General features: G+C 54.2%; 5 protein-coding genes across 5 annotated transcripts; 3 read left to right on the forward strand and 2 right to left on the reverse strand.

Annotated features, from left to right (window-relative positions):
* Positions 1-854: 854 nt before the first annotated feature.
* SSU72 (RNA polymerase II subunit A C-terminal domain phosphatase SSU72) lies at positions 855-1,687 on the reverse strand (the record flags this gene model as incomplete). Its single annotated transcript, XM_014688943.1, has 2 exons — positions 855-1,512; positions 1,578-1,687. The coding sequence occupies 2 exons, from the start codon at positions 1,685-1,687 to the stop codon at positions 855-857; spliced, it is 768 nt and encodes a 255-aa protein (XP_014544429.1).
* A 3,339-nt stretch (positions 1,688-5,026) lies between these two features.
* Positions 5,027-6,520, forward strand: NBP2 (NAP1-binding protein 2; the record flags this gene model as incomplete). Its single annotated transcript, XM_014688944.1, has 1 exon — positions 5,027-6,520. One exon carries the CDS (start codon positions 5,027-5,029, stop codon positions 6,518-6,520), a length of 1,494 nt encoding a protein of 497 aa, XP_014544430.1.
* A 1,053-nt stretch (positions 6,521-7,573) lies between these two features.
* On the forward strand, positions 7,574-8,732 carry mcr1 (NADH-cytochrome b5 reductase 2; the record flags this gene model as incomplete). Its single annotated transcript, XM_014688945.1, has 3 exons — positions 7,574-7,618; positions 7,723-8,089; positions 8,164-8,732. The coding sequence occupies 3 exons, from the start codon at positions 7,574-7,576 to the stop codon at positions 8,730-8,732; spliced, it is 981 nt and encodes a 326-aa protein (XP_014544431.1).
* A 425-nt stretch (positions 8,733-9,157) lies between these two features.
* Positions 9,158-9,982, forward strand: G6M90_00g058560 (uncharacterized protein; the record flags this gene model as incomplete). The annotated part of the gene is made up of 3 exons (XM_066130667.1): positions 9,158-9,251; positions 9,349-9,622; positions 9,694-9,982. The coding sequence occupies 3 exons, from the start codon at positions 9,158-9,160 to the stop codon at positions 9,980-9,982; spliced, it is 657 nt and encodes a 218-aa protein (XP_065986739.1).
* A 339-nt stretch (positions 9,983-10,321) lies between these two features.
* G6M90_00g058570 (uncharacterized protein) lies at positions 10,322-12,870 on the reverse strand (the record flags this gene model as incomplete). The annotated part of the gene is made up of 4 exons (XM_014688946.1): positions 10,322-10,431; positions 10,490-11,865; positions 11,930-12,474; positions 12,532-12,870. The coding sequence occupies 4 exons, from the start codon at positions 12,868-12,870 to the stop codon at positions 10,322-10,324; spliced, it is 2,370 nt and encodes a 789-aa protein (XP_014544432.1).
* Positions 12,871-13,102: the final 232 nt, after the last annotated feature.

A 13,102-nucleotide genomic window follows, 5' to 3' on the forward strand; every position in this document is an offset into this window, starting at 1 on the left:
GCCACGCCGATGCACGATACACCATCCAAGGCGTGGCGCCCATTTTCGGCCAGTCCCATTTCCACGCCTGGCCGCGTGGCACCAAGGTTCAATGTTCTCCTTCGGCGAGTGTGGGCTTTCAACATTCAAAGAAGCCCGGCGCCTCATGGTTGTACGCTGTGAGGTTGGCCCGTCTGCATTCCGTGGCAATCGCCGTGGACTCTTCCAGACCCCGTGGGCGCCGCTGGGAGGCTTTATATTAAGCTATCCTAGCAAGCACGACGGTAACCCCCGTACACTTAGTTGGGAGGCGGTGTCATCCGCAACAAGGCCGTAGTATAAAGTACAGAAGGGGGAGGCGTCCCGCTTCCATCAAGCTTTCGTGGACATGGACCTCGGTGCTGGGAAGTGCTGACGCTGCGGGATTGGCGGGAATAGCAACAAAGGTCGATATGATGCCAATTGAACCGTGGGTTGGCTGCACATGGCCAAAGGTCTGCATACTTAACCTAGAATGAAAATCACTGTCCCGTAATTGGGCGCGTGGCCAGAATCTACAGACTACATCTCGTGCGTGACGCCCATCTACCTGTCATCGTCACTTAGTCGTGCATGGCAAAAATCGATCGTCATTGAAGAAGCAGAAAGTGGTGCGCATAACAGAAGCATGGCACGGCTTGGACATTGTACGCTTTCAATATTCGGGCTAAACTGTGGAAAACTCGTATGCGGGATGACCAGCAGACACTGACATATAAGTGAATTCGGTTCCACAAGGCGCATCGCGAGATGCAAATGGCTCGAGCAAATGAGAAGCCTGCTTATGCTCAAAATGATCAAAAGACTGAGCCCCCAGTCAAGTTCTTTTCCATCGCCTAGAACCAGGCCAATGTCCACGTTGACGGCAAGTTTGGCCATCTCTCCTGCCAGGCACCCAGTATTTCAGGCACCCTCTCGTCAAAGCTAGCTCGACTCGAGGCACTCCCGCTATCAAAAGCCGCGGCGCCAATTGCCTCCCTCTCTTCCCTGGCTGCCGCATTGAGGGAGTTGGCTAGATCCAGAATACCCTGACCGCCAATGTGAGCCTCTTCATGGTTGTCCTTGATGTCCACGTTGATGACGTGAACGGGGCGGTTCAACGGGGACCCTCTGCTAAGAAGGTCATCGATGACGGCGTCCCAGCAGCGTTCTTCGCACGTAAAGACGACATCTACAACCCCGCCTTCTGTCCCATCGCTGCCCTTGTCGGTGGAGTGCTGAAGTCTAGGGATACCAACGGCCCAATCTTGCCAGCGCTCCGGCCCCCACTTCACACCACGATTTCTATCCAGCATGTTCAGAATACCGTTGGCCTTGTACAGCCGTCCGTCTTTTGATTCCAGCTCTTTGTACATGCTGTCGTACGAGGTTTTGTTGAACTGGTACACATTGGGCTGTGTGATGGTTGGTCCTGGTAGCCGCACGAGGGATCCGGTACCAAACGATATGACTGGGTATTCGGCTTGAGATAATCGCAGGTGAGCTTCCATAGATCTGCGAGCTTTGATTAGATACTGCCATGTTCTTCAATTGAGTCGCTGTGATTTGGGGATTGTTACCTGTTTTGGTTGCTCGCACACACGGTACAAAACTTCAATTTGTATCCACCGGTATGATCTCCAGAGCCATTCGGGATGACAGCATCCGCTGCTCCATTTGCAACTTCCATGTTGACTTGGTATTAAGAAATAAGTTCCGCAGAGAAATCAGGCTTAATTGACCCTCGGGCACATGTTCCAGTCCCTCGAGCGATTTTGCTGCCAATCAACGTCAGCATCCATGTACACATCTCCATCATGTACCGCGTCAAGAACAATGAGAAAAATTTTTTTTTTGCCTAGGATCAGATATGTAAAGTTGCGTATAAAATGTCTTTCAACATGGAAAAGTTCAGACAGCTCCAATAATTTGGAATCATCACAAACAAGGCCAGCCCAACAAAGCTTTAGAACTTTCACAACTGACATACCTGCCTGCTTTTCCCCTCGCCAAAACCGGGGGTGTTCAAGTGCAATCGTATTTGGCGCGTCGCCGAGGAGTTTCCCGAAATCCTAGCAGGTGCTGCATAGGCATCATCTGCTCCAAGTGTTGCACTAGGGTGGTCAGTCGCGCCGTGGTTGATGACGGTGTGGTGGTTTGTGCCAAACAATTGGAGCTCGGAGTGAAAAAGCTACATGCGTGGTTTGTGTGGAGGGTGAAGGCCGGAAGCCCAGTCGGCTAAACGCCGGCGGCTAATTGGTGGGCTAAGCAGTTTGGCTGGTTGAGAAATGAGGAAGGAGAAGATTGGAACGAACTGCAGGCGGCTCACAGCAAGGAGTGAAATAAGTGGAGAGGACTGTGATTGGCTTGCGGCCATGTGCATGACCTGAAACAAATCGATGGCCCAATGCGGACCAATCAGCAAATTGCCTCCCGCTCTTAATGATCCAGGGTCCAAAAATAGGCTGTGACTGATCATTTCGGTCGAGTTGGTTCGCCTCGGTCGATTACCAGAGTTGAGCTTCCTTTTTACAACTAAAGTGCTCATTTTCGATGCAAGGCCAACGTAAGCCCGCCGCTGTGGAAGCAGACGTGCTGGCTAGTATTGTTTTGCTTTGATTGTTGTTCTGCGTGCTGGGGTCTAGGCATGACGCTTTTACTTCCAGGGTCCGGCTGCATCAGGGACGGGCATGCATGGCGATGCGGAGCTAGTACTTGGATCTCTACATGAAAAAACAAACGTTGAAGCAGCTGCTCGTCAAAAATGCATGGCATCCTGTGGACAGCGTGTTCACCATGATCTCGCGAATTTTGCGTTTCAGCATCGTGCACCAGGGAGTACTCCGTGTTATGTACATACATCATACTCCGTACATCCCGATAAATCTGAAAGTCAGCCTAACCCTGCCTCACGTGGTCTTGGTAGGGATTTTTGTAGGGATGTGCGTCCTCCTGCACCCTGCTTGGCGTTTCAGTAAGCACCGCCAGCCCTCGTGCCGGTCCAGTGGCAATTTCTTGATGAGACATCTTGAAGGAAGGCGAGAATTCCGTCTTTGATCTTCCAATCGACAGTCGGTGAGCATGCAGCATGTCGTGATCTTCAGCTGCGTGGCGAATAATGAAGCGAGCTGAAGGTTTCAGTCTTGTTGGCAAACCAATGACAAGTTTGGACGGCAATTCCCACTTGTTGGACAGCATAAATGTCTATTGAACCGACTATTCTTTCATCATCAACGTCCTTGGGAGCCGCCATAGTGGGCCCCGAGATCGATCCTGTTGTGTAATGTACAGTATGTACGTCTTGTTGTCCTTGGCAAGGATGATCGTTGGCATCTCGATCAGGTGGGAGAAGACGGAAGAACTACCTGGGTAGGCAGTCTTCACATCCGATGACCTTGCAGCATGGGCATTGTGTCAAGTTTCGAAGTTTCGACATGCAAGCAAGACAGGCGCAGGATTGTGTCTGATGTTGCGCTCCCATCTGCAACAGATGTCGTAGTTGAGGAAAGATCCGAAACCTGGATCCCGCGAGCTGGATGTCACAAAGCAGTCGTTACCTGCAATTTCGTCATGAGCCAGGGACAGGCATCCAAGATGAGAGAGGACGCGGAGATGGACATGGACATGGACTTGGAGATATGCAGGCTCCGGGGCGAATGGAGACGAAATCTGGTTAATATTGGTTGCCGAAGTGGAGGACCAGGCTTATCCAGCCTGTCGCATGGCCACTTGCCTGGAAGCTGATGAGTTGGCCTTTGTGTGTCTTTGGACCGTCATCTCTACATGATACATCAGTCAGTATTATCCGTGCCATGGAGAGCTGCGTCCAGAGGTCTCGTATCCACCACAGAAGTTGGAGCCGCAGCGTGGTCTTGCACAATAGCCGGCCAGCCGCCTGCTCGAGAGGACGACGTAGGCACATACATACCTACTTAAGTACTTGAGTACCTACCTAGGTACTTGGGTATGTGACTTACACATAGGTGCGCGCACCTGACACGATGCGGCCGTCCAAAAAAAGATGTGAATAAGCAAGCGTCTGGTGTGGTCTGTGGTGGTGGAAACGCCCGGCCAGACGAGGGCGCACCATTGAAGGCGCCTGTTGGGTTGCTGTGCGAGTGTCGAGGCGGTGCCTGGGCGGGCGCTGGGCACTGGCCACTGCGTCTGGTACTGGTCTGGTTGGTCCGTGCCCGGGGAGGCCTGGCACTTGCGCCTGGGGCATCTCAGGCGCCTGATGACGGGCGCCCGTTGGCCAGCCTTCACTAATTCGGCCACTAACATTTCAACTGTAGAATCTTGGGAACCCCCGGGGCCACCCAGTGCCAGCGCCAGACCTCAAATGAGCTTGGGACCAGTCTGGTTGCCATTAATTAACTTCGAGTCCGTCGGCGCCTTCAGTCGCTCTTTCCTGATCCGCTGTCCTCCTCAACTCCCTCTCTCCATGTCGGTTCCCTAACACTCGAATCTCCCAACCCACGATCCTTCTTCCCGACCGCGCGCTGCTTTACTGGAATCGCCTTGCTCTTCGCCACACCCATCAAACGACCAATACCGGCGCGCCTCTGTTGTTTCCCTCGAATAGTCTGGTTAATCTGCCCACCTCCATCTAGGCAGTCACACCGGCGAGCCTCCAGGCCTGCCTGGGCCTCTCACTCCTTGTCCACGTCTCTGCCTGCCAAACGCCTGCGCCCAAACGCCGACGGCTTCTTTTCTGCCCACCGCCTGGCCGACTCCCTCCGCGATACTCTTCACCATCGCACCGAAACCATTGCTGCAGCTCCGTCCTCACAAGACGTGCAACATCGTCGCTTGGGCCCCGCCTGCGGGGTCTCGTCTCGCGCGGCTCTGCAATCCTCGACCACGGATACTTCAACCAGACGTTACCGGGGACTCCTAAGCCCATACTCGGGCGGCCATTGTATTCATTGAGCCTCGTCACTCGTCACTCGTCACTCGTCACTCCCTTGGCTATCGTCAGCTGGCCCCCTTCCCCCTGCTGCCGTTGCGAGGAATGACTGCGACCGCCACCATGACGGATGCCTCGTCCTCCCCAGTTTCGCAGCCTCAAGGCTCGTCCCCTGCGGCGAATGCAAACCAACCCGCCTTGCCGCCATTGACCACATCAACACCGACACCCTCGCACCGAAGCAATCTCCCCCGGCCAATGTCGCATGCCTCCAAGAGCCGCTTGTCACAGTACTCGTCGGGATCCGTCCCCTCGAGGTCGCGCCCAGGCTCTCATATGTTTCCCCTGTTTCCTTCTAGCCTATCTTACACCTTGGTGAGAGACTTCGCCTATCCAGCCGCCCATCCGATGCACTATGGTCCGCCGCCCGAGCCTTCGCGGCCACCTTCTGGCCTGACCACCCCCGCGAGCGAGACCCGAAGACTGTCTGATCCTCCGGCTTCGTGGGAGCCTCGAATGCCGTGGGACTCGTGGACCTCGGATGGTTTCAGCCGCGGCCATGACATTCCCCCAATTCAATTCGGGGACGGACCGCCGTATAGCGAAGACGACGATCTGCAGAGCCCAGTTGTTGCCACCCGTCACCGTAAGCATAAATCAAGTTCAGCAACGCTCGGTCAGAGCAGGGGGAGGGCTGGCCGGGAAGGCGACATTATGGGCACAACCAACTACGACAGCGAGAGGGGGTATTATGTTGGAACAAGCGGAGATGGGAGCGAGCGCTACTATGTGACCCATGGAGGCGAGGCGAATGGTCCGGGAGGCGAGTATGTAACCTATCCTCCTGACCAAGCACGCCATGGCCATGGTTACCATTTTCCTCAACAAGGTCATCAGCGCGACTGCGGCCGGCCTGGCTCAGAGAACTGCAGTTCTCCATCGTCCTCTGGATACCATGACCTTGACGAATCTCGCTATTCACGTGACTATCAGTTCACCATTACTTCGCCCGACGAGGAGTTTCACGGTAAGGCCGTGGCCTTGTTCGATTTTGAGCGCGAGAATGAAAACGAATTGCCACTAGTTGAGGGCCAGATCATTTGGGTGTCATACAGACATGGCCAAGGCTGGCTTGTCGCCGAGGACCCAAAGACCCAGGAAAGTGGACTGGTTCCCGAGGAATACGTGCGATTGCTCCGAGACATTGAAGGCGGTATGAACAGCTTGACTGGGCATCTTGTGGATGCCTGTATATCCCTGAACGAAGCCGAGACGCCTACACAAGCGGAACATGGTGGCAAAGAACGACAACCATCCATCACGTCTACCAATGGCTATCACCAACCGGTTGTATCCGTTTTCTCGACGTCGAGCAAGGATTTGAACCCCTACCCCACCGGGCAGCTGGGAATTCAGGCCGGGCAGACGCCTCCACAGGTCATCCATTATCACGGACAACGTGGTGGTAGCCAGACAAGCACGCCCACCATCCCCCAACACAACGAGCCCGGAATGGCTCGTAGGGGAAGCCAGGATTCAACCAACGATGGCGAAGCTGGTACTACGCCAGTACAAGAACACCCAACGGCTACCTCTAGTCAGGCAGCTGCTCGGTGAAGTTGGTTTCTCAAGCGACGTTTTTCATATATCTGCATGGGGACTCGAACGTTTTAAAGGCACCAAAATAATGCCGGAGACTGCAACTACATTGCTGATGAGATTATGCTTGCACATTTTTTGTTTAATATTATGAGGCACGTGCTTGGGCGGCTTATGCTTATATACAACAGCCATGTAAGTAGGTAGGACTTTTGGGTCTCTCGGCGGTAAATAATCTGGTATTGGATCTCATGACCAACTGAGGCCTGACCCTTCAATCTAGAGAGGAGATGAGGAAGTGAAGAAAGAAACGGGACAAGTGCAGCCACAGACTGGCAAGGGACGACGGGGTAAAAAGGCGGATAGCGGGTATCAGTGAGGCTTCAAATCATCTTTAAAGCGAGCCTAGGGCGGACTTGTATGATTCAGGATAATATGCATATTGCCTGTCACTATTTTGGTGAAGGCAATCACTTGGCGTCTCTTAGATCCTTTGCGATTCGTCTTCAAGTATCGTGTGATGGATGCGTGGGCTCATGTTGCTGGAACTCTGGATGTTGCGACTCGTCGTAGTTGAGGTTTTCAAGACATTGCAAACGTGCTCTGGCCATACATCTAAGTACCTACCTAGGTGCCTAGCATACATCCGTGGATAATTTTGTCTGGTGAGTCCTCTTTTCTGTTGCATACTTAAGTACTTACTTAGGTACCTAGGTAGTACTCGGTACCTCGGAGGACACTCGGCCATGGTGTTGTGCCCCGTACTACTTAAGTAGGTAGCTGTTTTAACTTTGTCCCGTACGGGTATGAACTGGGAGAAATGCTGCTTATCAATCAACAGCATCAGCAACGGGCATACTCCGTACTTAAGCATGGTGGGCTCATGCTGGGGTAGTCACGTGGTTGGCGTCATCACTGAGGCTTGCAGCCGCAACCGCACCCGCACCCGCATCAGAGCATGGCGTCCCTCTCTTGCATCATCCATTACCTTTTTTCCCTTTGAGCCGAAGACTGTGTGTGTTTTGACCAATTATCCTCAATTGAACCGACACAACCACGCCGTCATCGGATATGTTTGCTCGATCTGCTTTCCGCGTGGCCCAGCCACTGAAGACTGTACGTGTGCAAATTGCGTCTGGCTTCTGGTTCCGGAGATTCCACTAGGACACCCAAAGCTGGCAAGGCTGGTTATGGCATGGTTACTAACGGGTAGTTTTCAGCAAGCTCGCCGATATGCGACTGAGACACCATCCAAGGGAGGATCCAACGCCTTTTTCTACGCTGCGGGTGCTGCTGCTATCGCCGGAGCTGGATACTACTACTTGGGCGGAAGCACCCCCGTGGCCGCCAAGGTGAAGGAGGCTGTTCCTGCTAAGCCTGCTTTTACCGGCGGCGATCAGGGATTCCTTTCTCTGAAGCTGGCCGATGTTGATATTGTCAACCACAACACCAAGCGTCTTCGTTTTGAGCTCCCTGAGGGTGACATGGTCTCTGGTCTCCATATTGCCAGTGCCATCTTGACCAAGTTCAAGGGCCCCAACGACGAGAAGGCCACGCTCCGACCTTATACTCCCATCAGCGACGAAGGTATAACAGAGACGCCCCATCTTCTGCCGGCATTGCAATCATGACATGCTAACGCCCTTGACTTTTTGATGTAGGAGAGAAGGGCCACATTGATCTCTTGGTCAAGAAATATCCCGACGGCCCCATGAGCACTCACCTCCACGACCTGGTTCCTGGTCAGCGCCTTGACTTCAAGGGCCCTCTGCCCAAATACTCCTGGTCCGAGAACAAGCATGACCACATTGCGCTCATTGCTGGCGGCACTGGCATCACCCCGATGTACCAGCTCTGCCGAGCCATCTTCAACAACTCCAACGACAAGACCAAGGTTACTCTTGTTTTCGGCAATGTGACCGAGGAGGACATTCTTCTCCGCCGCGAGCTTGCCGAGCTCGAGAATACCTACCCCCAACGATTCCGTGCCTTTTACGTCCTGGACAAGGCCCCCAAGGACTGGCAAGGCAATACTGGGTACATCTCCAAGGAGTTGCTCAAGACGGTGCTGCCCGAGCCCAAGGAGGAGAACATCAAGGTGTTTGTCTGTGGACCCCCGGGTCTGATGAAGGCCATCTCTGGCCCCAAGGTCAGCCCCAAGGACCAGGGTGAGCTCTCTGGCTCTCTGAAGGATCTTGGCTACTCCCAGGAGCAGGTCTACAAGTTTTAAAAAGAGGATGCTTCGAGACTGGAACTGCCCCATCCCCCGCTGTACGATAGGAAATTATAAATTATAGATGCAAGGCAACAAGACATAGACTTTTTATCCAGTCGCGCAGCGTCCTGGCTGGCGGCATCTATGCATATTATTCGGCCCGTGAAGACATCTTGTTCCTTGCATGATGCTGTCGAGATTGCAGCCCACTAGGCAAAGAGACGAAGCTATGCTGGCCGTCTCTCCCGACTACATCCTAAGAGGCTGTCTATTCCGGACGATGGAGGCACTTGGCCTCTGCAAACTTTGGATCCAAGCCTCTGCCGGCGGTAGATTTGCAGCATTCCTGTGCCCGGTGGCATTGCGCCTACTGCCTCGTTGAGTCGTTGTTCCAAGCAGAGCGAGTTGGGCGACGAGCATATTCCCGGTTATCCCTCGGGATGGTCGTCGCGATCCGCCTCATCCAGCTCTTGTTGGCCGTGGCCATTCTTGGCCCGTCGGCATACACCCATCTCTGCAACCCGGACCGCGGCCGTCACCAACGGCCTGGGCCTCTTCACGATGCGCCGGAATTTCCCAGGCTCTTTTGAATGGAAGTGCTAACGCAACCTTTTTTGCTCACATCCCCTAGGCCCTCGTGACCGTCGTCGTCAACATCTGGCTTGTCTGCGCGCACACCTGCTCGCCCCGCGCGTACAACTACTGGGCCGCCCTCTTCTTCGACCTCTACCTGTACCTCTTCGGGCTAACATTACCACCTTCTCGCTCGGCGCCACCTGGACTGGCCTCATCTTTGCCGCCGACACGGTCCGCCGCTCCCTGCGGTCCTCGTACGGCTTCTGCGACAACTACAAGGTCTTTGGCGGCGTGGTCGCGGGCATCGCCCGTCTCGGCGCCATCGAGTTGTACGTATTGGCAACATAGCCTTGGTCTCGTGTAGTTCTTGCTGACACTCCCCTCCTCTTTTTTTAAGTAGCCTGCTGTTCTTCATCGCGTGGGTGACAGATGCCGTCGTCAGCTACCGGCACCGTCGGGGCGGCGGCCGCGCGCGGGCCCGTCGTGTGGCGGCTGCCGGGTCCGGGACGGCGCCGTACCAGCTCCAGATGCAGCGGCGGACATTCTATCCGAAGGCACAGCATTGGGCTCCAGCATACGGGCAACACCTTCGTCCAGACGCATGCGCCTCCTCCTCCCGGGGTCTATCCCGCGCCCGCGCCTCCTCCTCACCAGCTTGCGGCTCCTTGCCACCCGACCTACTGAGTTGACCGGCGCGACGGGGCAATACATGTGCAGGTAGGTAGTTGGAATTGAAGGGAAAGGGGGGCTGTAATAAGTACCAAGCATGTCGGCTTGTTACAACAAAAAAAGAACAGGTTGCAACGCAACTCTTCCTAATTTTAATTTCAAATAATAATTTAATTTAGAGATAATCATAGCAACCCGACGTGCTGGCCAGTCAGGCATGTATGGAGCGGAGGCGTCCGCATATATGCTGCTATTAGTTTACACGGTAGACATGAATGTAATTTGTAAAACTATTCGCTATCCAAGGTCGCCACTCCTATTGGATTCTCAAATTCATGTCCCGCGCCCACGAGCTGCCATTATATGCTCTCCGCGGCCTTGTTAACACACCGATCAATGATGCCCGCCCACTTGAGACCATTGATGTAGTCCTTGGCATCAATGCTCTCTACCAGACCGGGGTACACGGCTATCATTAAATTAGCAGGTCGAATCAGCTAACAAACTGCACACGAGAAACTACTTACCTCCAGAGTAACCGGTCCACAGGCCAGGGGCAAACACTACATGCTTGAACCAACTGCGCTTGTCGAGACCGCCTTCAAACAAGAAGTGCCTCTCAAAGAACTTGTACTGTACATTGACCTTGGCAATGGTGGTCCACAGCTTGATCTTGCCGATGATATTCCACCACGGAATACCATCTCTCAACTTCTTATTTGCCCATGCAGCGCGTTCGTCTAGCCCGACGGCTTTTGTGCGCAGCTTGCTTAGCGACGCACGTATCTTCCTGAGGCTGGCTTCAAACGCATCAGCGCTGCCTTTGGCGTCCTTGGAGAGCGCAGCTCCTCGCATTGCGAACATGGCCTCGTCCGTGGCTGGGTCCTCATTGCTTTTGAGCTTGGCTTCTACCTGGTCGAGATATGCACCTAGGGCATCAGCGTACTCGGTGGCGCCAAAGGGAATCACAATGGTATCAGCCAGCTCGGACAGCAGGACGCCGAGGACTCTGGACATGGCCAGATGATACTTGAAGCCGGGGTCGCCGTATTCATGCATCCAGTGGAAACTGTCGTAGTTGCTGTGATAGTGGTAGACGGGACCATTGGAGCCGGCTTTGAAGCCCATATCAATGGAAGGGACTCCCGCAAAGTCTTGGAATGCAGTAAAGTCACTGCCGCTGCCCATGGTACTAATCTTACCATCCCAGACGTCTCCGACAGACTGACCAGGAACGGTTTGGTTGGGCGAGGGAACCTTGTGTGTCGCATCCCGCAAGACTTGGTTTAAGAGAGGAGCGGCGGAAGCTCCAAAGGATGGGCCAGATGCGGCGACATCGACGTTGATATAAGCAACATTGGCATCGGAGAGCCAGGGGAGATACTCCTCAACCCATTCGGTGCTGCCGATGAGACCGTATTCTTCGCCATCCCAGCTGCCAAACACAATGGTTCGGAGAGGCTTCCAACCCGCCTCAACAGCCTTGCCAACGCTGCGTACAACTTCGTTCAACACGGCTGAGCCGCTGTTGGGGTCCCCAGCACCACCAGCAATCCACGCATCCCTATGGTTGCCCACAACAATAACCTCGTTCGGGATTGTTCCATTGACAACACCAATAACATCCCACTGAGGAGTGGTGACATACTCCTGTTCGTTGTGCAGGTTAAGGAGCACATGTGCGGGAGAAGGCCCAACGTTGTAATCTATGCCCTTGTATCCGAGGCCCAGGTTCCTCGTCCAGTGGTCGCTCAAATCCGAGGCTTTTGGGCCATGTCCATTCAAAGCCTTGAGAATAGGAAGAGCGTCAACATATGAGATGGGAATGGAGGGGATAGATGGTATGCTATCATCGGCGGGCGCTCGTGGAACGCCGGGCTTAGACGGGTAGCCTGGGGTAGTTCTGACGTGAAATTTGTTAGCAGTCGGCCAATCGCGGCAGAGCTCGGTGCAAGCAAGGAACGTACGGGTCACCGGGACGAATGCTCAAGAACTGGACACTCCCGCGCTGAACGCTACTCTCATGTCGAGCGGGACCTTTGGGGTATTGCTCGTATCCATTGGCCTCGGTCTTGTCGCCATCGTCACCAGGGTCACTGTAAATTACAGTACCAACCATGCCCAGCTCTTGAGCACGCTTCACTTTGAGACCTCGGAAGATGCCGCCATATCGGGCAATTGCAATCTTGCCTTTGAGATTAATGCCAGCATCAACAAGGTCTTGGTAATCCTGGTAGGTTCCGTAGTTGACGTAGACAAACTGACCAGTAACGTTGCCGCTGGCAGAGTACCCGTGAAAGGTGGGAACTCGGGTATCAAGTGCAGTGGTAGGGTCCTCGTCCAGGACCGCCTCGGTCAGAGAAGCATCAAATGTCACAGTCCATGAATTGTCCTTTTCAGACTTCTTCAGCAGAGAGAGGCTGTGGTCAAGGGGGTAATTAATATACACATCGTATTCGGCGATGCTGGCATCGACCCCCCAGCTCTGCCACTTCTCTCTAGTCCAATCGGCCTAGCAGAGGGTTAGCTAATGAATAGCAGGGATGCGGGTTGAGTCAAGAAGCCCTACCTGTGAGAAGTTCTTGCCCGCCAGATGAGGGCCAGAGGTGTAATAGCGGCTCCATTCTTCAGCATGGTCTGCGGTTGGGGTCTCTAAGAGGATCTTCTGGACCTCTTGGTGAGAGAGGCGCTTGCCTTGCTGGTGTGAGTGCGAGTAGTGGCTGTGGTGACCATGGTGATGGTGGTAAGGCCAGATGAGAAAAACGTGGGTAAGGAATGAGGCGAATCCGAGTGCGAGGACACAAGTGCAGGCGATGGTGCAGAACCGCCGGCAAGTGTCATGGCGATATCTCCTCCGGGGCGGCGCAACACGGACCGTCTGGATCAGCGGCGTCGACTCGTTGGCCATCTTTTCAGGCTCAGATGGAAATCTGCAAGATGATGCTTTCAGCGCGGGCCCATGAGATGGAATACAAGCAAATGAAGGCTGAAGTGGTCGAGGTGTGCGGCGTGGCGGACTGTTGGATGGTGGTCATGGGATTGGTTCGCCACAACACCACCAGTAAAGGGAGCGGGACGCGGGATGGCGGCACGACGATGCGGAGACGGTGATTGGGGGCCAATTGTGAACTTACAACCTG

The sequence above is a fragment of the Metarhizium brunneum genome, chromosome 3 (genome assembly GCF_013426205.1).
Source record: "Metarhizium brunneum chromosome 3, complete sequence".
In the NCBI taxonomy this organism is placed as follows: domain Eukaryota; kingdom Fungi; phylum Ascomycota; class Sordariomycetes; order Hypocreales; family Clavicipitaceae; genus Metarhizium; species Metarhizium brunneum.